This window comes from Podarcis pityusensis, assembly GCF_964106645.2.
Source record: "Podarcis pityusensis genome assembly, contig: HAP1_SCAFFOLD_166, whole genome shotgun sequence".
In the NCBI taxonomy this organism is placed as follows: Eukaryota; Metazoa; Chordata; class Lepidosauria; order Squamata; family Lacertidae; genus Podarcis; species Podarcis pityusensis.
The window spans coordinates 45039-59445 of record NW_028293335.1 but is presented as its reverse complement, the minus strand read 5'-3'; the positions used below and the strand labels follow the sequence as shown (position 1 = coordinate 59445).

At 49.6% G+C, this 14407-nt stretch overlaps 1 protein-coding gene across 1 annotated transcript; it reads right to left on the bottom strand.

The window, feature by feature from the left end:
- Positions 1-3378: 3378 nt before the first annotated feature.
- On the bottom strand, positions 3379-14398 carry LOC308469072 (major histocompatibility complex class I-related gene protein-like). Its single transcript, XM_081024388.1, has 8 exons — positions 14292-14398; positions 12818-13093; positions 10372-10647; positions 8962-9246; positions 8201-8302; positions 6816-6854; positions 5662-5703; positions 3379-5132 (listed from the first exon to the last, which is right to left on the bottom strand). The coding sequence occupies exons 1-8, from the start codon at positions 14335-14337 to the stop codon at positions 5050-5052; spliced, it is 1149 nt and encodes a 382-aa protein (XP_080880514.1). The 5' UTR covers positions 14338-14398; the 3' UTR covers positions 3379-5049.
- Positions 14399-14407: the final 9 nt, after the last annotated feature.

The following is a 14407-nucleotide window of genomic DNA, read 5'->3' as shown; positions in this document are numbered from 1 at the left end:
CGAAACATTGACAAACGTGACAAATAGCTCATATTTTGTTCTGTTGCTGCAGGATATCTCTTGGATGGCTTTAAAAGAGGTTGCGACTAATTCATGGAGGAGGAGGAGGAGAGGGCTATGGATGCCCCCCAGCCATGATGGCTCCGCTCTTGCTCCCCCTTTGGAGGCAGCCATGCTTCTGGATCCCCGTTTCTGGAAGTCCCAGGAGGAGGGCAGAGTGGGGCTCTGGCGCTTAGGGCCTGTTTTGGGGCTTCCCAGAAGAGGAGGCATCATCCGGTCGGCCATTGTGAGGACGGGAGGCTGGACTCGAGGGGCCTTTGGCCGGATCCAGCCAGGCTCTTCTGGTTTCCCCTGTTAAAGTGACTCTCTCAGAGTCCTTCTCTTCTTGGCCATTATTCACAGCGACAATTCGGGGTTGCAAGATAAGCCCCTGTGAAGAAGGAGGCTGGCTGTTTTGCGGGGGGCTCTCCTGGACCCACTTTTGGGACTCAATGGGCTCAGTCACCTCAGGGACGTCTTAGGCTTCACTTTCTACCTGCTCCATCTAGTTCACCAACTGCAGGTTTTCCTGGACAGGGATAGTCTGCCCACAAGGATCCATATTCTGCTCACCTCCTGACAGGATTATTGTAATATATGTTGTTTTCCCCAATACAGTAGGGAGGCTTCAGCTGCTACAAGATAAACCTGACAGGATTTTTACTGCCGCACCTCATTTAAACCAAATCTCACCAGGGCCAAAAGACCCTCTGCCTGTTTGTCTGGTTCTGAGTTCAGTCCAAAGCACTAGTCTTGTTTTAGAAAGTCCTCGGTGGCTTGAGGTGCCTTCTCCTCCCCTGGTCTCCTCTGTGGAGGCTTTTCCCCCTCTCCTTTCCCTTCTTCATGGAGGTGGGGTGGGCGACAACAACTAACGGCCAGGAGAAAAATGTTTGTTCTTCACAGACTTTTTAAAAATTTTACAGGACTTTAGACATTATTTCCCCCCCCCCCTTGATATTGTGTGGAAACAGCAATGAGTCTTCTTGCCCCTTAAAGGCTAGCAAATAGATTATAGCATAAAAAAGTCCTTAGTGTGGTTCTCCGTTCCAAACTGGATTGTTTCCCAGGAGACTTTGCCCCTTCTGCCTCCGTCAGCAACCTCTGAATCAGGTTGGAAAGTCCCAGGGCAGTTCCCAGAACAAGGCCAGAATGGTTCGGACTCCCTTTTATATGTTTTGTTTTCCTTTTTACTTCTAAGAAGAATAGCTGAGGGTGCAGTAAACATTCTTTGGCGAGTTACAGTAATCTAAATTTCGTTTGCATGCCAAGCTAGCAAAGGAATCTCAAGTGACTGCATCTCAGGCTGCTTGGCTGACATTTCTCACAGGAATTGAAGAATGGAGGCAGATTTTGCTGAGAAAGTCCTCATCCTCCATTAACACTGGGGTGTGTTTGTGCTTGTTTCCTGCCCTCACGCTCTCTCTCTGCCACAAGACACCCTCACCCATTTCTCCACAGACCCATTTGTCTTTTCTCGCTTTCTCATTTTCTCTATCCTCCGCTGCCCCCTGCCGGCTGTTTTCTTCCCCAGCTGAAATGGAAATCAGGTGATTTCTAAGAAACCCTTCAAGGGACCAGTTCAAGACACGGGTTGCAAAAAAATCGGTCAAGGTTCCCACATATATCAAGAGATTTGCAATTGTTGAAAATGTGTGCAAGACAGTAAGAGCCGTGGCAAAATGATACCGGCAACTCCCCACATGCATGCAACATACTTGCACACAACCACAAGGCCTTGTGAGCAGACCCTCCCCAGAGCCCCAAGAGGATGTGTGCTCAGGCCAAGCCAGCCACTTCTTCCTTGGAGGGAGGGCAAAGTGCCTGGTGTGGTTTCTGCGCTTGATCACCATGTGCCAAAGTCAGGAAAGACCAAGCACTGTCCTTCTGAAAGGCGTTTCTGGGTACCGATCTCCCCGCCAGGCGGCAATCCTGGAGGGCTGTTGTGGCTTTTGGTTTGTCACTTGAGGGGAAAGGGGGCATTTCTCAGTGTTGTGGGGCTTCAACTCTTTAAGGCAGGCCCCAAGCTACTTTTTGGACTGCGAGAGGTGGCCACTAGTCAGTTTGCAAAAATCCAGCCTGAGACTTTTAATAATCTTCAGGCTGCATGACATGATGTTGTTGTCACTGAGCCAGGAAAGAGACGCACCAGCGAAACACCACCATTTTGTTTCCTCTTCTGCAGCCTGGCCTTCACAAAATGGCTTCCGTTCTTGGCAGGCAGGCAGGAGGGTGGGGACCTGCCTTGCCCTGACCACTTTCCGCCCTTCAGGGGAGAGGTTTGTTCAGGGGGAGGCTGGCCAAGGGAGGGAGGGAGGGAGGGAAAGCCACAGCAGCTCCCACCATAACACAGCCTGTTTGAGAGGAATTAATATATAGATTTGGCTGTTTGTCGGGTGATGGTTTTGTCCCCTCACAATGAGTGACTGGGGCTTGTTATGTATTGAAGTGCTCACCCTGGTCACCAGGGTATTGTGTATATAGTTTTCACTCAGGTCCATGTCAGTTAATTTAGGCGGGAAACCCTGGGCTGTTGCTGTTACAATGTGACAGCCGGCTGCCTATAAAAGCAGGCCGGCTGAGCTGTTCAGTTCAGTTCCAGCATACTTATAAAGAACTACTTGGAGGAATCTCTGTGTCATCTGCTTTGTCAACCCACTACTTAATAGGTCTCATCCACTCTTCCATTTCTCCCACCTCTTTCTGCTGTAGAAACCGGCTGTTCACGGCTGAATCGGAGCAAACATCAATCAGGTCTGCTGCAGATTGACGTTTGCTCCGATTTAGCAGTAAAGAGTGGATTTTCTGGGGGAAGCAGCAGGGCAAACAGAACATGGCTCGGGCCAGGGCTTTTTCCAGCCAGAACTCAGTTCCTTCACCTCTCAGGTGGGCACCTTTGCCATCCTAAGAGAATAAGGGCAGCCTTCATGGCGAGTTCCAGCACCCCTTTTTCTAGAAAAATAGCACTCTCCCCAGAGGCCCTAGAAGGCCTTCACACTCCAACAGCCCCAGGAAGCTTCAACCACCTCCCAGTGAGACCAGACTGTCCCCAGTGGCACCTGGTAGGGGCATTATGAAAAGGATGTTGAGATTCCCCCTCCATCCAAATGCTGGACCCCATCTGGCGATGGTCCTTCTGCTACAATGCCATGGTCCCCCTGACTCACCCGGGAAATATAAATCACCATTTCACCATTTCTTGCAGGGAATCCACTGGGGGCTGGCCATAGTCCGAGCCTGAGCACTTTCCACAAGAAATCAAATGCTGTTGATTTCACAAAATGTATGTGACGCCTGATGCCTTCTCAACTCACACATTTCAATCAAAGGGGAGGAGGAAGAGATATTCCAACGCTGAATTTATTGACACTGAAAACCATTCATTCATTCTTTTTTTAAAAAAAAAACACTTTTCAGGAATTGTAAATAAGCAACACAAATGCAACATGCAAGGAAAAGTCAAGCGTTACCTGCATTTCACCAGCAGGCCCTAAAATTCAACAGTAAAATCCGTTTTTAAAAATCCCATTCACAGTGGTCGTGTGGATCTCAAAAGGACATATCTGAGGTGCCAAAGGGCAGGACAAAGAGGTGTGTTTTTAGCAAACAATAGCAGCTGTAAAGTGAAGGTGTCAGACCCACCTCTGTGCGCAGAGATGCCACCATTTAGGAGCTGCCACAGATAACACTCTTTCCTGGGCCACTGGCACCCCACGTGTCTGTGAGCAGCGGAAGGTCTGGGGCAGCACCAAGATCCACACTGAATTGCAGTCGGGAGAATCTGATTTTGGTGTGGCAGAACTTTTTTCCTGGGGAGTGGGAAGGAGGAGGAAGGGGGCACCTTAAGAGACATGAAAACGGAAGGATTTGGGAGCAGGTGTGTGTAATGTAATGGTCAGTGTGCTAGACTAGGAGCTGGGAGACCAGGGTTCAAATGCCCCCTCGCCCTTGAAGCTCACTGGGTGACGTTGGGACAGTCATTGTCTCTCAGCCTAACCTACCTCACAGGGTTGTTGTGGAGAATAAAACGAGTGGAGAAGAACCATTCAGAAGAACCATTCATAGACCAGGGCTGGAAACTTGCATGCAGACGGCTCCAGGTTCAATCCACAGCATCTCCAGGTAGGACCAGGAGGGAACCTTTTATGAAATCCTGGACTGCCACTGCCAGTCAGTGCAGGCAGTCTAGAGCTAGATGGACCAATGGCTCTCTGACTCAGTGTAAGGGAACTTCCTGTCTTCCTCCTGTGACTCTCTCTCTGGGCAGAAGAAACACACTTCCAGTCCCCACCCAATAGTACATCACCCACATCGACTGGATAATGCCTTCAGCAGTATGAAATGAAAGCAGAGGACCAACAAGGTCTGCACTGCAGGGGCCTCTTCTTTGGCCTGCGGACTGGAGGCACGTCCATTTGCCCTAGGAGTTCCCACTCTCCTCCTCTGGGTTCAGCACCAACGTCCTGCCAGGCCAGGGCACCTAGGAACAGTTGGCAAGGAGGCCGGATGGCTTCTTCCCTGCGTCTGGAGCCCCTCTCAGCAGCACACCTTTTAAAATGTGTTTGGGGGTGTTATTGGGTTGTGATTTTATCCTGTGAACCGCCCTGAGGCCTGCAGGTATAGGGCAACATACAAATTTAATAAATGAACAATAGCAATGCCTGTCACGGGGCAACAAAAACCCCTTTTGCCCAATTCAGTCCGCAGCTGAGAGCACCAAACCTCTTGGGCAACAGTAATTTGGCCCTTTTCCTCGCAGTCTCCTTTTGCTGCTCCTTTGGTGGCAGGACGGCCAGTCTAAGGTCACTTAACGGAGTGTCTTGAGAGGCTGAAATGGTTTTTGACTCCTCGGAGCTCAAATTCCTGTGTTCTTTTGTGTAGTCTGTTGTTTTCGCTGCAGAGGGGGAGATAGTTCTGGATGCCAACCACGTTCCCATCTCAAAGCAGCCCTGAGATGCCAGTCAGCCTGGAGGCCTCTCCCCGCTGGGATGGGCAGGTTTGGAGGCAGACATTTCATAAAGGGAAGTCATCTGAAGGTAGCCTCCCTCCTCGTTGAAAATTCCTCATTTCTATTTCTGTGCTGCCTTGAATGTCCCCTGCAGGAGGAACCAGAGGAAGAAGCAGGATGAAGCTGTCAGTATTGGGGCATTCGATGGCACAGAGGCCACCCGCTGCAATCCCTTGACCTATGAAGCCACGCTAAAAATAAACATGCTCAGAGCAAAGACTTAAGGTTTCCAGAGGAGGCACCAGCAACTCAGCCAAGCCTCTCCCTTTAGGGAAGGTGGGAAATACACAGGGACGCTAAGCAGCTCGATCCGGAATATAAATGCCTTCTTGTTGTTCAGACCCTGGGCTTCTTGGGAGGAAGGGCAAGATATACATTGAATAATAAATAACAAATTCAAAGTAACAGAGGAACAAGATCCTCCACAAAATCAGGCGGCAGCAGAGATGGGCTTTCTTTGCGCATGTGTGTGCAGAAGTTATTCTCACTTGCGGCTGACTCCAGATTGTTTTATCATTCCTAGAAAGTAGAAGCCCCCCATCACCAAAAGAATGATCCCCTCCCCACGGAGGCCTGTTTTCAAGGTGGTCATCCATCCTCATCCACTCCCCACTTACCGACGGAGGAGCTGGTGGAGCTGGCGGGCTCCTGGCTGCTTGCTGCAAAAAGGAGAAAATAAAGAGAATGCGTATCACTGCCTGTGTTTTAGGGAGGGAGTTCTCATTTCCACTTGCACCTTTCCCCTCTGCTTCCACACACACACATATCCCTCCATGCCCCATTAAGTCCAAATGTTAACATAAGTCTCAGTGTACAACCTCCTAAGATTATACAGTAAAATTATAATCATACAGGAATAATAATTTGGGATGCTTTGCAACCATCAGTGCAGTTCTCCATGTGTTGCCCAGATGTACTATTATCTGCGCATGTACATGTGCAAATGATTATGCAGTGCTCCAGTGTTGCCTTAAGTTGTGTTTTCTGTGAAGTCCCATTGTATGTAGCAAAACTCACACACCAAGGCCAGCCCAATACATTTTGACACCTGAGGCAGGCCCCAAAATGGCCTCCCACTCCCCACCAGGGAAGAAGGGGTGAGGGAAGATTTATACCCAGGGCATAGGGAGAAAGATTGACATGGGGATCTGCTGCCCTGCTGAATCCTGCCACCTGAGGCAGTCGCCTCCCCTTGCCTTCTGGGTGGGCTAGCCCTGTCATACACCATTCTCCTGAAACGGAAGTGCCTTGTGGTTTTCACTGTTCCTAAATGTTGAGCTTTGGAACGGACTGTGGCTAAAAACACACACTCTCCTTTCATGCTCATTGGGTGGTTATGGGATGCTGGAGACGGAGACCCTGCTCCAGAAATAGTGATGGGTCTTTGACCGCCTGTGACCTCTGACCTAGGGTTGCTATACGTATTGGAAATCCCAGACATGTCCTCTTTTGGGGGGTCTACATGCCCATCGGGGGGGGGGGATTTTTACACTTTTAAGCTAATGTCTGGGCTCTGTCTCTGTCAACTCTGCCTCTGTTTTTTGGGGGGCAAGATCAACAATCTTTTGGGCTATCGTGCAAATAAAAGCTCAACAACATGCCAACCCTACTGTGAACACTATATCACAGGCAGTTAGCACTTAGTGGCTGCTATAAAATTCCAGGGCAAACCTGATGACTGAACCCTTGCCCACTCTGGCACCTGCAGTCACCAATATATTCATGCAACAACAAAAACAAACACTTTTCAAAGGAAAAAGGAGTCACTCACTTGACGTTCTTTCATAGGCTGCTTTCATTCGTACTTTCTCTACAGAAACAGAATAAGAAAATCAGATCGGGGAGAGGATGGAGCGTGAGAGGCGGGGATTCCAAATTTTGGCATTGCACAGGGCGCTGCTGAAATTTGACATTCCGCTGCTGCCAGTTACATGTGGCTGGTGGGCAGAAACTGGCTAAGCAACCAGTGGAGTCTACTTTGCTGCTTCCTCTTCCCCCCATCACTTGCCCCAACAAGAGACTGCAAGCAAGGCTTTGATGGTACTCATGGCCTACAAGCAACAAACAAACAAACAAACAAACAAACAAACAGGAAGGGACACTTGGGCAAGCAGGAAGCCCAACCCTGCTGCTTGCTTTCTCTCTCCCCACTTCAACAAAATATCATTTGGGGTGGAAGTGGGCAAACCCTTGTTGCTCCAGCAGCTGTTTTGCACTGCACAGCAAGAAGGAGCTCGTTCTTGACCAAGGGCTCCGACTGCCTCCGAGACTCCAAGAAAGACCTTCACAGGTGCTATACAAGTTTAATTCCCGTTCCCGGTCTCCATTGGCTGGTGAGGTATCTCTTTTTAATGTTATATGAATTGTTGAAAATGTGTTATGGTCCATTGCCCATGGCTGCCATTTTATTTCTGGTGCCCACAGCGCTTTCATGACATTTAAAATGTCCCCACTGTTCGAGAAGGGTTGGAAACCCCAGCTGTAGATCGCTACCATCACAGATCTACAGGACACACAGCGACTCAATCACCAACAATTGTACTGTGGACTCAGTTATACAGCTGCAAATGAAACATTTTAAATGTGTTGTGAAGTGCATTATATTAACGTGACACCAGATGGCGACAGTGAGCTATCCCAAATTCAATGCCTTTTTCAAAACGGTTTTTAAAAAGCATTTTCACAGCGGTTTTTTTATATGTATGTAGATTCCAGCTTAGTATCCCTGTGCAAATCTGGGCTAGGGATCAGGGATATTTGTGACCCTGCCAATGTTGCGGACTTTGGTTCCCAGCAGCCAGCATGGCTAACTGTCAGGGTTGACGAGAATTGTGGTCCATATCGGAGTCTGGAGGGCCACAAATTCTCCATCGTTGGTCTAGGTGACAGGTACTTGCCAGCCCCTTAGCATTTTGGAACCATTATTACATTATGTAACCCACATGAATCCTGCTTCCCAAACATATCAGAATAGGGGGCAGGAGGCAGTGGGGAAGAACAGTTAGGGTTGACCTTTGGGTACTTTCTGGTTGGTGTTCCACAGGTCATTTATGGGGTGGGGGAAACTTGTGAGGGAGCTGCCAGGAAGGCTTTGCCATCAGCACATTCTCAGTCGGGACAGACAAAAGCCAGCAAATCTATCCAGTGTTTACTTACTGCGGACAAAAAAGATCACAGCAGCCACCACAACCACTGCCACCACAGCAGCCACAACGCCCCACACGTTTTCCAGAGTGGCGGAAGAATGGCCCCCCTTGGCTAAAAGGAAACAAATTATATTTCTGTTCAGACACTGGTGGCAGCTCCCAAAGCCTCATCCAGACACCCCACAATCTTTTTTTTGGAGAAGAGATTCTGCATACCAAATCTGAGAGCTCCCATGCGCAAAGAAATGTGCTATGGCAGTGCTCTCTAGGATGCCCTCCCCTCTAAGGCAACCCATCGCTCACCATTAGATGGCTTCAGAGAAGACCAGAAGTACCTATGATTAAGAGTGGCATTCAGCAACCTCATGGGACACCACATAATTATAAACCAGTAAGATTTCTCACCTCCCAGAGAGGGTCCCTCTCCTTCCAATGATTACACTTCAAACTCCGCTCTTTGAACACCACACCCTCCCCACTTCCCTGAACCTAAATCACATCTCCTTCTTTGCACCCCCAAAGTATGGATGATGTCACATGGAGTATTAGCCTATGATAGCACTGGAGTCCCTCGTTCGACTCTGGGTGCACGTTCTCCTCCTAGAATCCAGCAAAGAAGGCCATCCAAGAGGTTGGATGGTCATCTGTCATGGATGCTTTAGCTGAGATTCCTGCATTGCAGGGGGATGAATTCGATGACCCTTGAGGTCCTTTCCAACTCTATTGTGATTCTCTGACTCCTCCTCCTGCCCCTCTCCTGTCGTTCCTCACCAGGCTCCTCCCAGGCCAAGACCAGAGGCTGTGTTAGGCTGACATGCTCTATGTGGCAATAATAGCGGTTCCTGTCCTGGGGGTCCACGTCAATGCTGAGCCAGGCGTGGTAGGTCCCGTTGGAATTGGGAGCGACGTCCCTGCGGAAAGTGGCATGCTCCATGACCTCCCCGTCCATCCTCCAGCTGGTGTCAATCTCTCTGGGGTAGAAGCCGTAGGCCTGGCAGATGAGGGACTCCTGGCTGTCTGGAAGGGCCTGACGCGTCACCTTCCCCACTGGGGGCTCTGCCAAAAACAAAGGAACCTCTCCAGTAGCTGGCAGGATGGATGGTGCAATTCACGTGGTCATCCAGTGCCATCCTGACCTGAAATTCGATTACTGATGCCTTCAACATCCCCAAGAGATGACAAGGTCAGAAGAGAGAAATTATCAACTTCCCTTGTGTTTCGTCAGACTTACAACTCCCTGTCCTCCACAAATATGCTTAAGGTCTTTGTAGTGAATATCATCAATAGATTTAATTGACCCATGGCTCAGACGGATTATGTCCCCATACCTGTTCCCATAGATGTTCCACAGTGAAACCTTTGTCCATTTTTAAAAGAAATTATTCAGACAAACCCCATGGGTCTCCCTGCTATGGGCCTGTGATACCCAAAGCAATCTGAAGCCCCTGTGTGGCTGTTGCAGAGACTGAAGGTCCCCACTTCCCCACAATTGTCTAAGTCCCCCCCACTTCAGGGTTTTCCCCAAAGCAATCTGAGACTGCGCCTGCATGAAGCTAACTTCTCCTCTGCCTTCTTCATGCCTTTCCTGGTTCTTTGAGACCAGGGAGGAGGGGAGCTGGTCACAGCAGGAGGGTGAGACTCCCTGGATTCTTCAGCAGCCTGCCTCGCTTCTGTCTCCTGGCCTCCCTCCTATCCAGCCTCTGCTTCTGCCTCTCATTCTGGACTGCTCTCTGCCACAGACTCTCGCAGCTCACTAAGCTCTGTTACCTCTTCACAGCCAATCAGAAGTCGCGGAAGCTGCACCAGACATCTGGCTTCCCAAAATCATTCAAAAATCGGAACACTCAACTCTGGTTTTTGATCATTCAACGTATGAGTTCCAAGGCATTCAGCAACCAAGGTATGACCGAATATTTTTTAAAAAGGAATACCCTTCCAACAGCAAGAGCTGTTCAACAGTGGAAGAGTCTCCCCCAGGAGGTGGTGGACTCTCCTTCCTTGGAGGATTCTAAGCAGAGGTTGGAAGGCCACCTGTCCTGGATGCTTGAGCTGAGATCCCTGCATTGCAGGGGGTTAGACTAGATGACCCTGGGGGTCCTTTCCAACTCTACAACTCCATAATTCTACCATTCGATGCATTAGCCCTCCTCCCCACTCCCATTCCCCACCCACCCATCTCACCTGTCCTCAGCAGAGTTTCATTCCCGTAGTCCAGGTATCTCTGCAGCCACTCAATGCATTCCTCCTCCAGGTAGGCCTTCCGGTACTGCTTCTTGGCCAACTCTGCCTCCCACTTCCTCTTCATCACTTGGGCCTCTCTGTCAGCTGCCGTCCAGGTGAGGGTCTCCTTCTCAAAAGTGAGGAAGTCCCTCCCGTCGTAGCCGTACTGGTAATACCCTTCTTTGCGCCCGTCTGGGCTCAGCTCACAGCCGTACATGAGCTGCAGAGTGTGGAAGCCTGAAATAGACCCCCGAGAGGTCAATTGGGGGGGGCAACAACACCAGAGCAAGATTTCTATCCCATGTCAAGCCCCACAATAACAACAACAGTAAGGTAAAGTTAAAGGACCCCTGGCCATAAGGAAGGCTGATGGCCGAAGAATTGATGCTTTTGAATTATGGTGCTGGAGGAGACTCTTGAGAGTCCCATGGACTGCAAGAAGATCAAACCTATCCATTCTGAAGGAAATCAGCCCTGAGTGCTCAGTGGAAGGACAGATCCTGAAGCTGAGGCTCCAATACTTTGGCCACCTCACGAGAAGAGAAAACTCCCTGGAAAAGACCCTGATGTTGGGAAAGATGGAGGGCACAAGGAGAAGGGGACGACAGAGGGCGAGATGGTTGGACAGTGTTCTTGAAGCTACCAGCATGAGCAGCATGACCAAACTGCGGGAGGCAGTGGAAGACAGGAGTGCCTGGCGTGCTCTGGTCCAGGGGGTCACGAAGAGTCGGACACGACTAAACGACTAAAGAGCAACAAAGGACCCCTGGAAGGTTAAGTCCAGTCAAAGATGACTATGAGGTTGTGGCGCTCATCTCCACTTTCAGGCTGAGGGACCTGGCGTTTGTTCACAGACAGCTTTCCAGGTCTTGTGGTCAGAATGACGGAAACCAGAGTTCACGCAAACGCCGTTTACCTTCCCAATGCAGCAGTACTTATTTATCTACTCGCACTGGCATGCTTTCGAAGTGCTAGGTTGGCAGGAGCTGGGACAGAGCAACGGGAGCTCACCACAGCGCCACCTACATCCCTTAACAACAACAACAACAATCATAATACTAAACAAGGCACACATCCCCCTCAGCCTCACTGATGTGGTCCAAAGGAAAGCAGAGCAGGATGTTTGGCACCAGCTTGGCTGAAGGTGTTGCCCGTAGGAGTCATGGAAGGCGCCATCCAACCGCCTTAGGGACTATGCTGTGGATGTGTGCATGGTTTACTCCGTAGCCTTTTCTCCTCCTGCAGCTATCCCACAAGGCAGTGGAGGTTTAGGATCAGGATTCTCCTTCTCCTAGATGGGCTCCCTTCCCAGGTGGATGAGCCCCATCTGCCCCTCACTTCCCTCTATGGCAGGGGTAGGCAACCTAAGGCCCAGGGGCCGGATGCGGCCCAATCGCCTGCTAAATCCAGCCTGCGGATGGTCCAGGAATCAGTGTGTTTTTACATGAATAGAATGCATCCTTTTATTTAAAATGCACCTCTGGTTTATTTGTGGGGCCTGCCTGGTGTTTTCACATGAGTAGCATGTGTCCTTTTATTTAAAATGCATCTCTGGGTTATTTGTGGGGCCTGCCTGGTGTTTTCACATGAGTAGCATGTGTCCTTTTATTTAAAATGCACCTCTGGTTTATTTGTGGGGCCTGCCTAGTGTTTTCACATGAGTAGCATGTGTTCTTTTATTTAAAATGCTTCTCTGGGTTATTTGTGGGGCCTGCCTGGTGTTTTCACATGAGTAGATTGTGTCCTTTTATTTAAAATGCATCTCTGGGTTATTTGTGGGGCATGCCTGGTGTTTTCACATGAGTAGAATTGTGTTCTTTTATTTAAAATGCATCTCTGGGTTATTTGTGGGGCCTGCCTGGTGTTTTCACATGAGTAGAATGCGTCCTTTTATTTCAAATGCATCTCTGGGTTATTTGTGGGGCATAGGAATTCTTTCTTTCTTTTTTTCAAAATATAGTCCGGCCCCCCACATGGTCTGAGGGGCGGTGGACCGACCCACGGCTGAAAAAGGTTGCTCTACGGCATGTGCAAAGAACGCCTTTTTGACCGTTGGACCCACTCTCGGTCTCATCTGCTCAACCCACCAGAGCCTGTCTTCGCATGCAGGGGACGTCCCTAACTCACCGAGGTTTTGAGACCCGTCGGCTCCCCTCACCTGATTCCCAGGATTATGGCTGCTGTCACAGGCTGAAAGCTTCTAGGAGCCACAGGTGAGAGCCGAGTGCAGGTGGGGACCAAAGGTGGGCAAACGACCCCGGAAGGAGCCTGACTGGCAGGGAGAAAGCAGCTTATCCCTGTTTAGGAATCACTATTCTCCCTCTCAAGTCACCATCTCCTGCCCCTGGAAGGGACAAACCTGGCAGAGAGAGAGGGAGACTGAGCTCCCTTCCTGCCTGCCACTCACCTTTGCTCTGGTTGTATTGATCCTGTAGGTCCAGCATGTACTGGCTAAATTTCATATCCAGCTTGAGGAATTCCTGGGTGCTCTTTTCCCAGTACTGAGCATTGTCCTTCTCTGCTTTCAACATCCAGGAAACTTGGGGCACAGACTTCTCGGTTTCGCTGTCATACTTAACAATGGGCTGGTGGTCCACGTACCCCCCAGCAATGAACGGGGGCAGCCCCTGACTGGGCCCTGACATCCCCGTGCATAAGTAGCGCAAGGAGTGCCTGGAGCAGCCTAGGAAGGACACAGAGAGGGGGCGGGGGCAAAGCTTCATATATTTATTTACCAAATCCTTATTTCCTTATGAATAGCCTTTGGACTATAATGTAACTTAAGTAGAAAACTATATTTAGAAATATTTTTCCTGGAAAAGCATTTTATTTTTCAAATCCGATTTAAATAAAAGAAATCCGACTTAATTTTTTTTAAATCTGATTTAAAAAGATCATTAACATTTATCCACCCTGGTTTGTAATAACTTGTTGTTGTTTAGTCGTTTAGTCGTGTCCGACTCTTCATGACCCCATGGACCAGAGCACGCCAGGCACTATTAGTAATAACTAATACCTAATAACCAATATTCTAAAAGCTTCAGTGAGTTCATCGATAGAGATCTCAAAGTATTCCCAACGAAGCCTGAGGCATTTATATTTTCTTGCAACTTGTTCCACCAGCACACGATTTTTAAAAGCCAAGGTTTCAACAAAATGATCACAATTTTGTCTACCCTCTCCGACTGGGATCATAGCAGCGAGTTTACAACAATGCAGGCTAACGTCCCAATATTGAGTCAGGTAATCAGCGAGAGGCGCGGATCAGATTTTATTCCATTGTAAGCAATGATTATATGGGCTGCACTCGGTCAGCAAAGGACCATCATCTCCCCATCACTTGTCAGTGAGGCATCTTTCATAGGCTAAGCAAAAAAGCTAATGAGCCCAGGGGGAGGGTTTGTCCTCTGCTGAGTTCAATGTCTTTAGTAACACCAACCCAAAGCTTCCTTATAAAAATATTTATTTATTTATTTACAATGATTTTTATTTTTTAAAAAAACGACCAGGTTGCCCCCTCCACTTGCCGGGATTCTTAAGTGGGGAGAGGGCAGCTGTGGCTGTCAGGTCCTGCTCTGGGGGTTCCCCCTGGGGCATCTCGGGGGGGGGGGCGCTGGGAGACCACAATTCTGGACTACGATGAGTCCCCTCTGGCTGGATCTCCCCACTGAATCCCAGACTGGCTTTTGGGGGGACAGCAGGTCTCCAGTACAGCAGGGAGGGTAGTATCTCCTGCAGATGAGAATACCAGGAGGAGGAAGGAGAGACTCCGGCGGAAGCGGACTAGAAAGCGGACTGGATCCGGATTAGGTGGTGGGCAACCCCTCCGCTCTCTTTCTACATTCTGCCCACCCTGACTTGTGGTACTCGGGGGGACTCACCGAAGCAGCCCCCCAACAAGAGGGAGAGGAGCAGCAGCCACCCCATCGGCCTCCCCCCTCGCCCCACTCAAAGCCGCTCCTGCCAAGAGGAGGAAGCCCCCCCCCCCCCCCCGCAA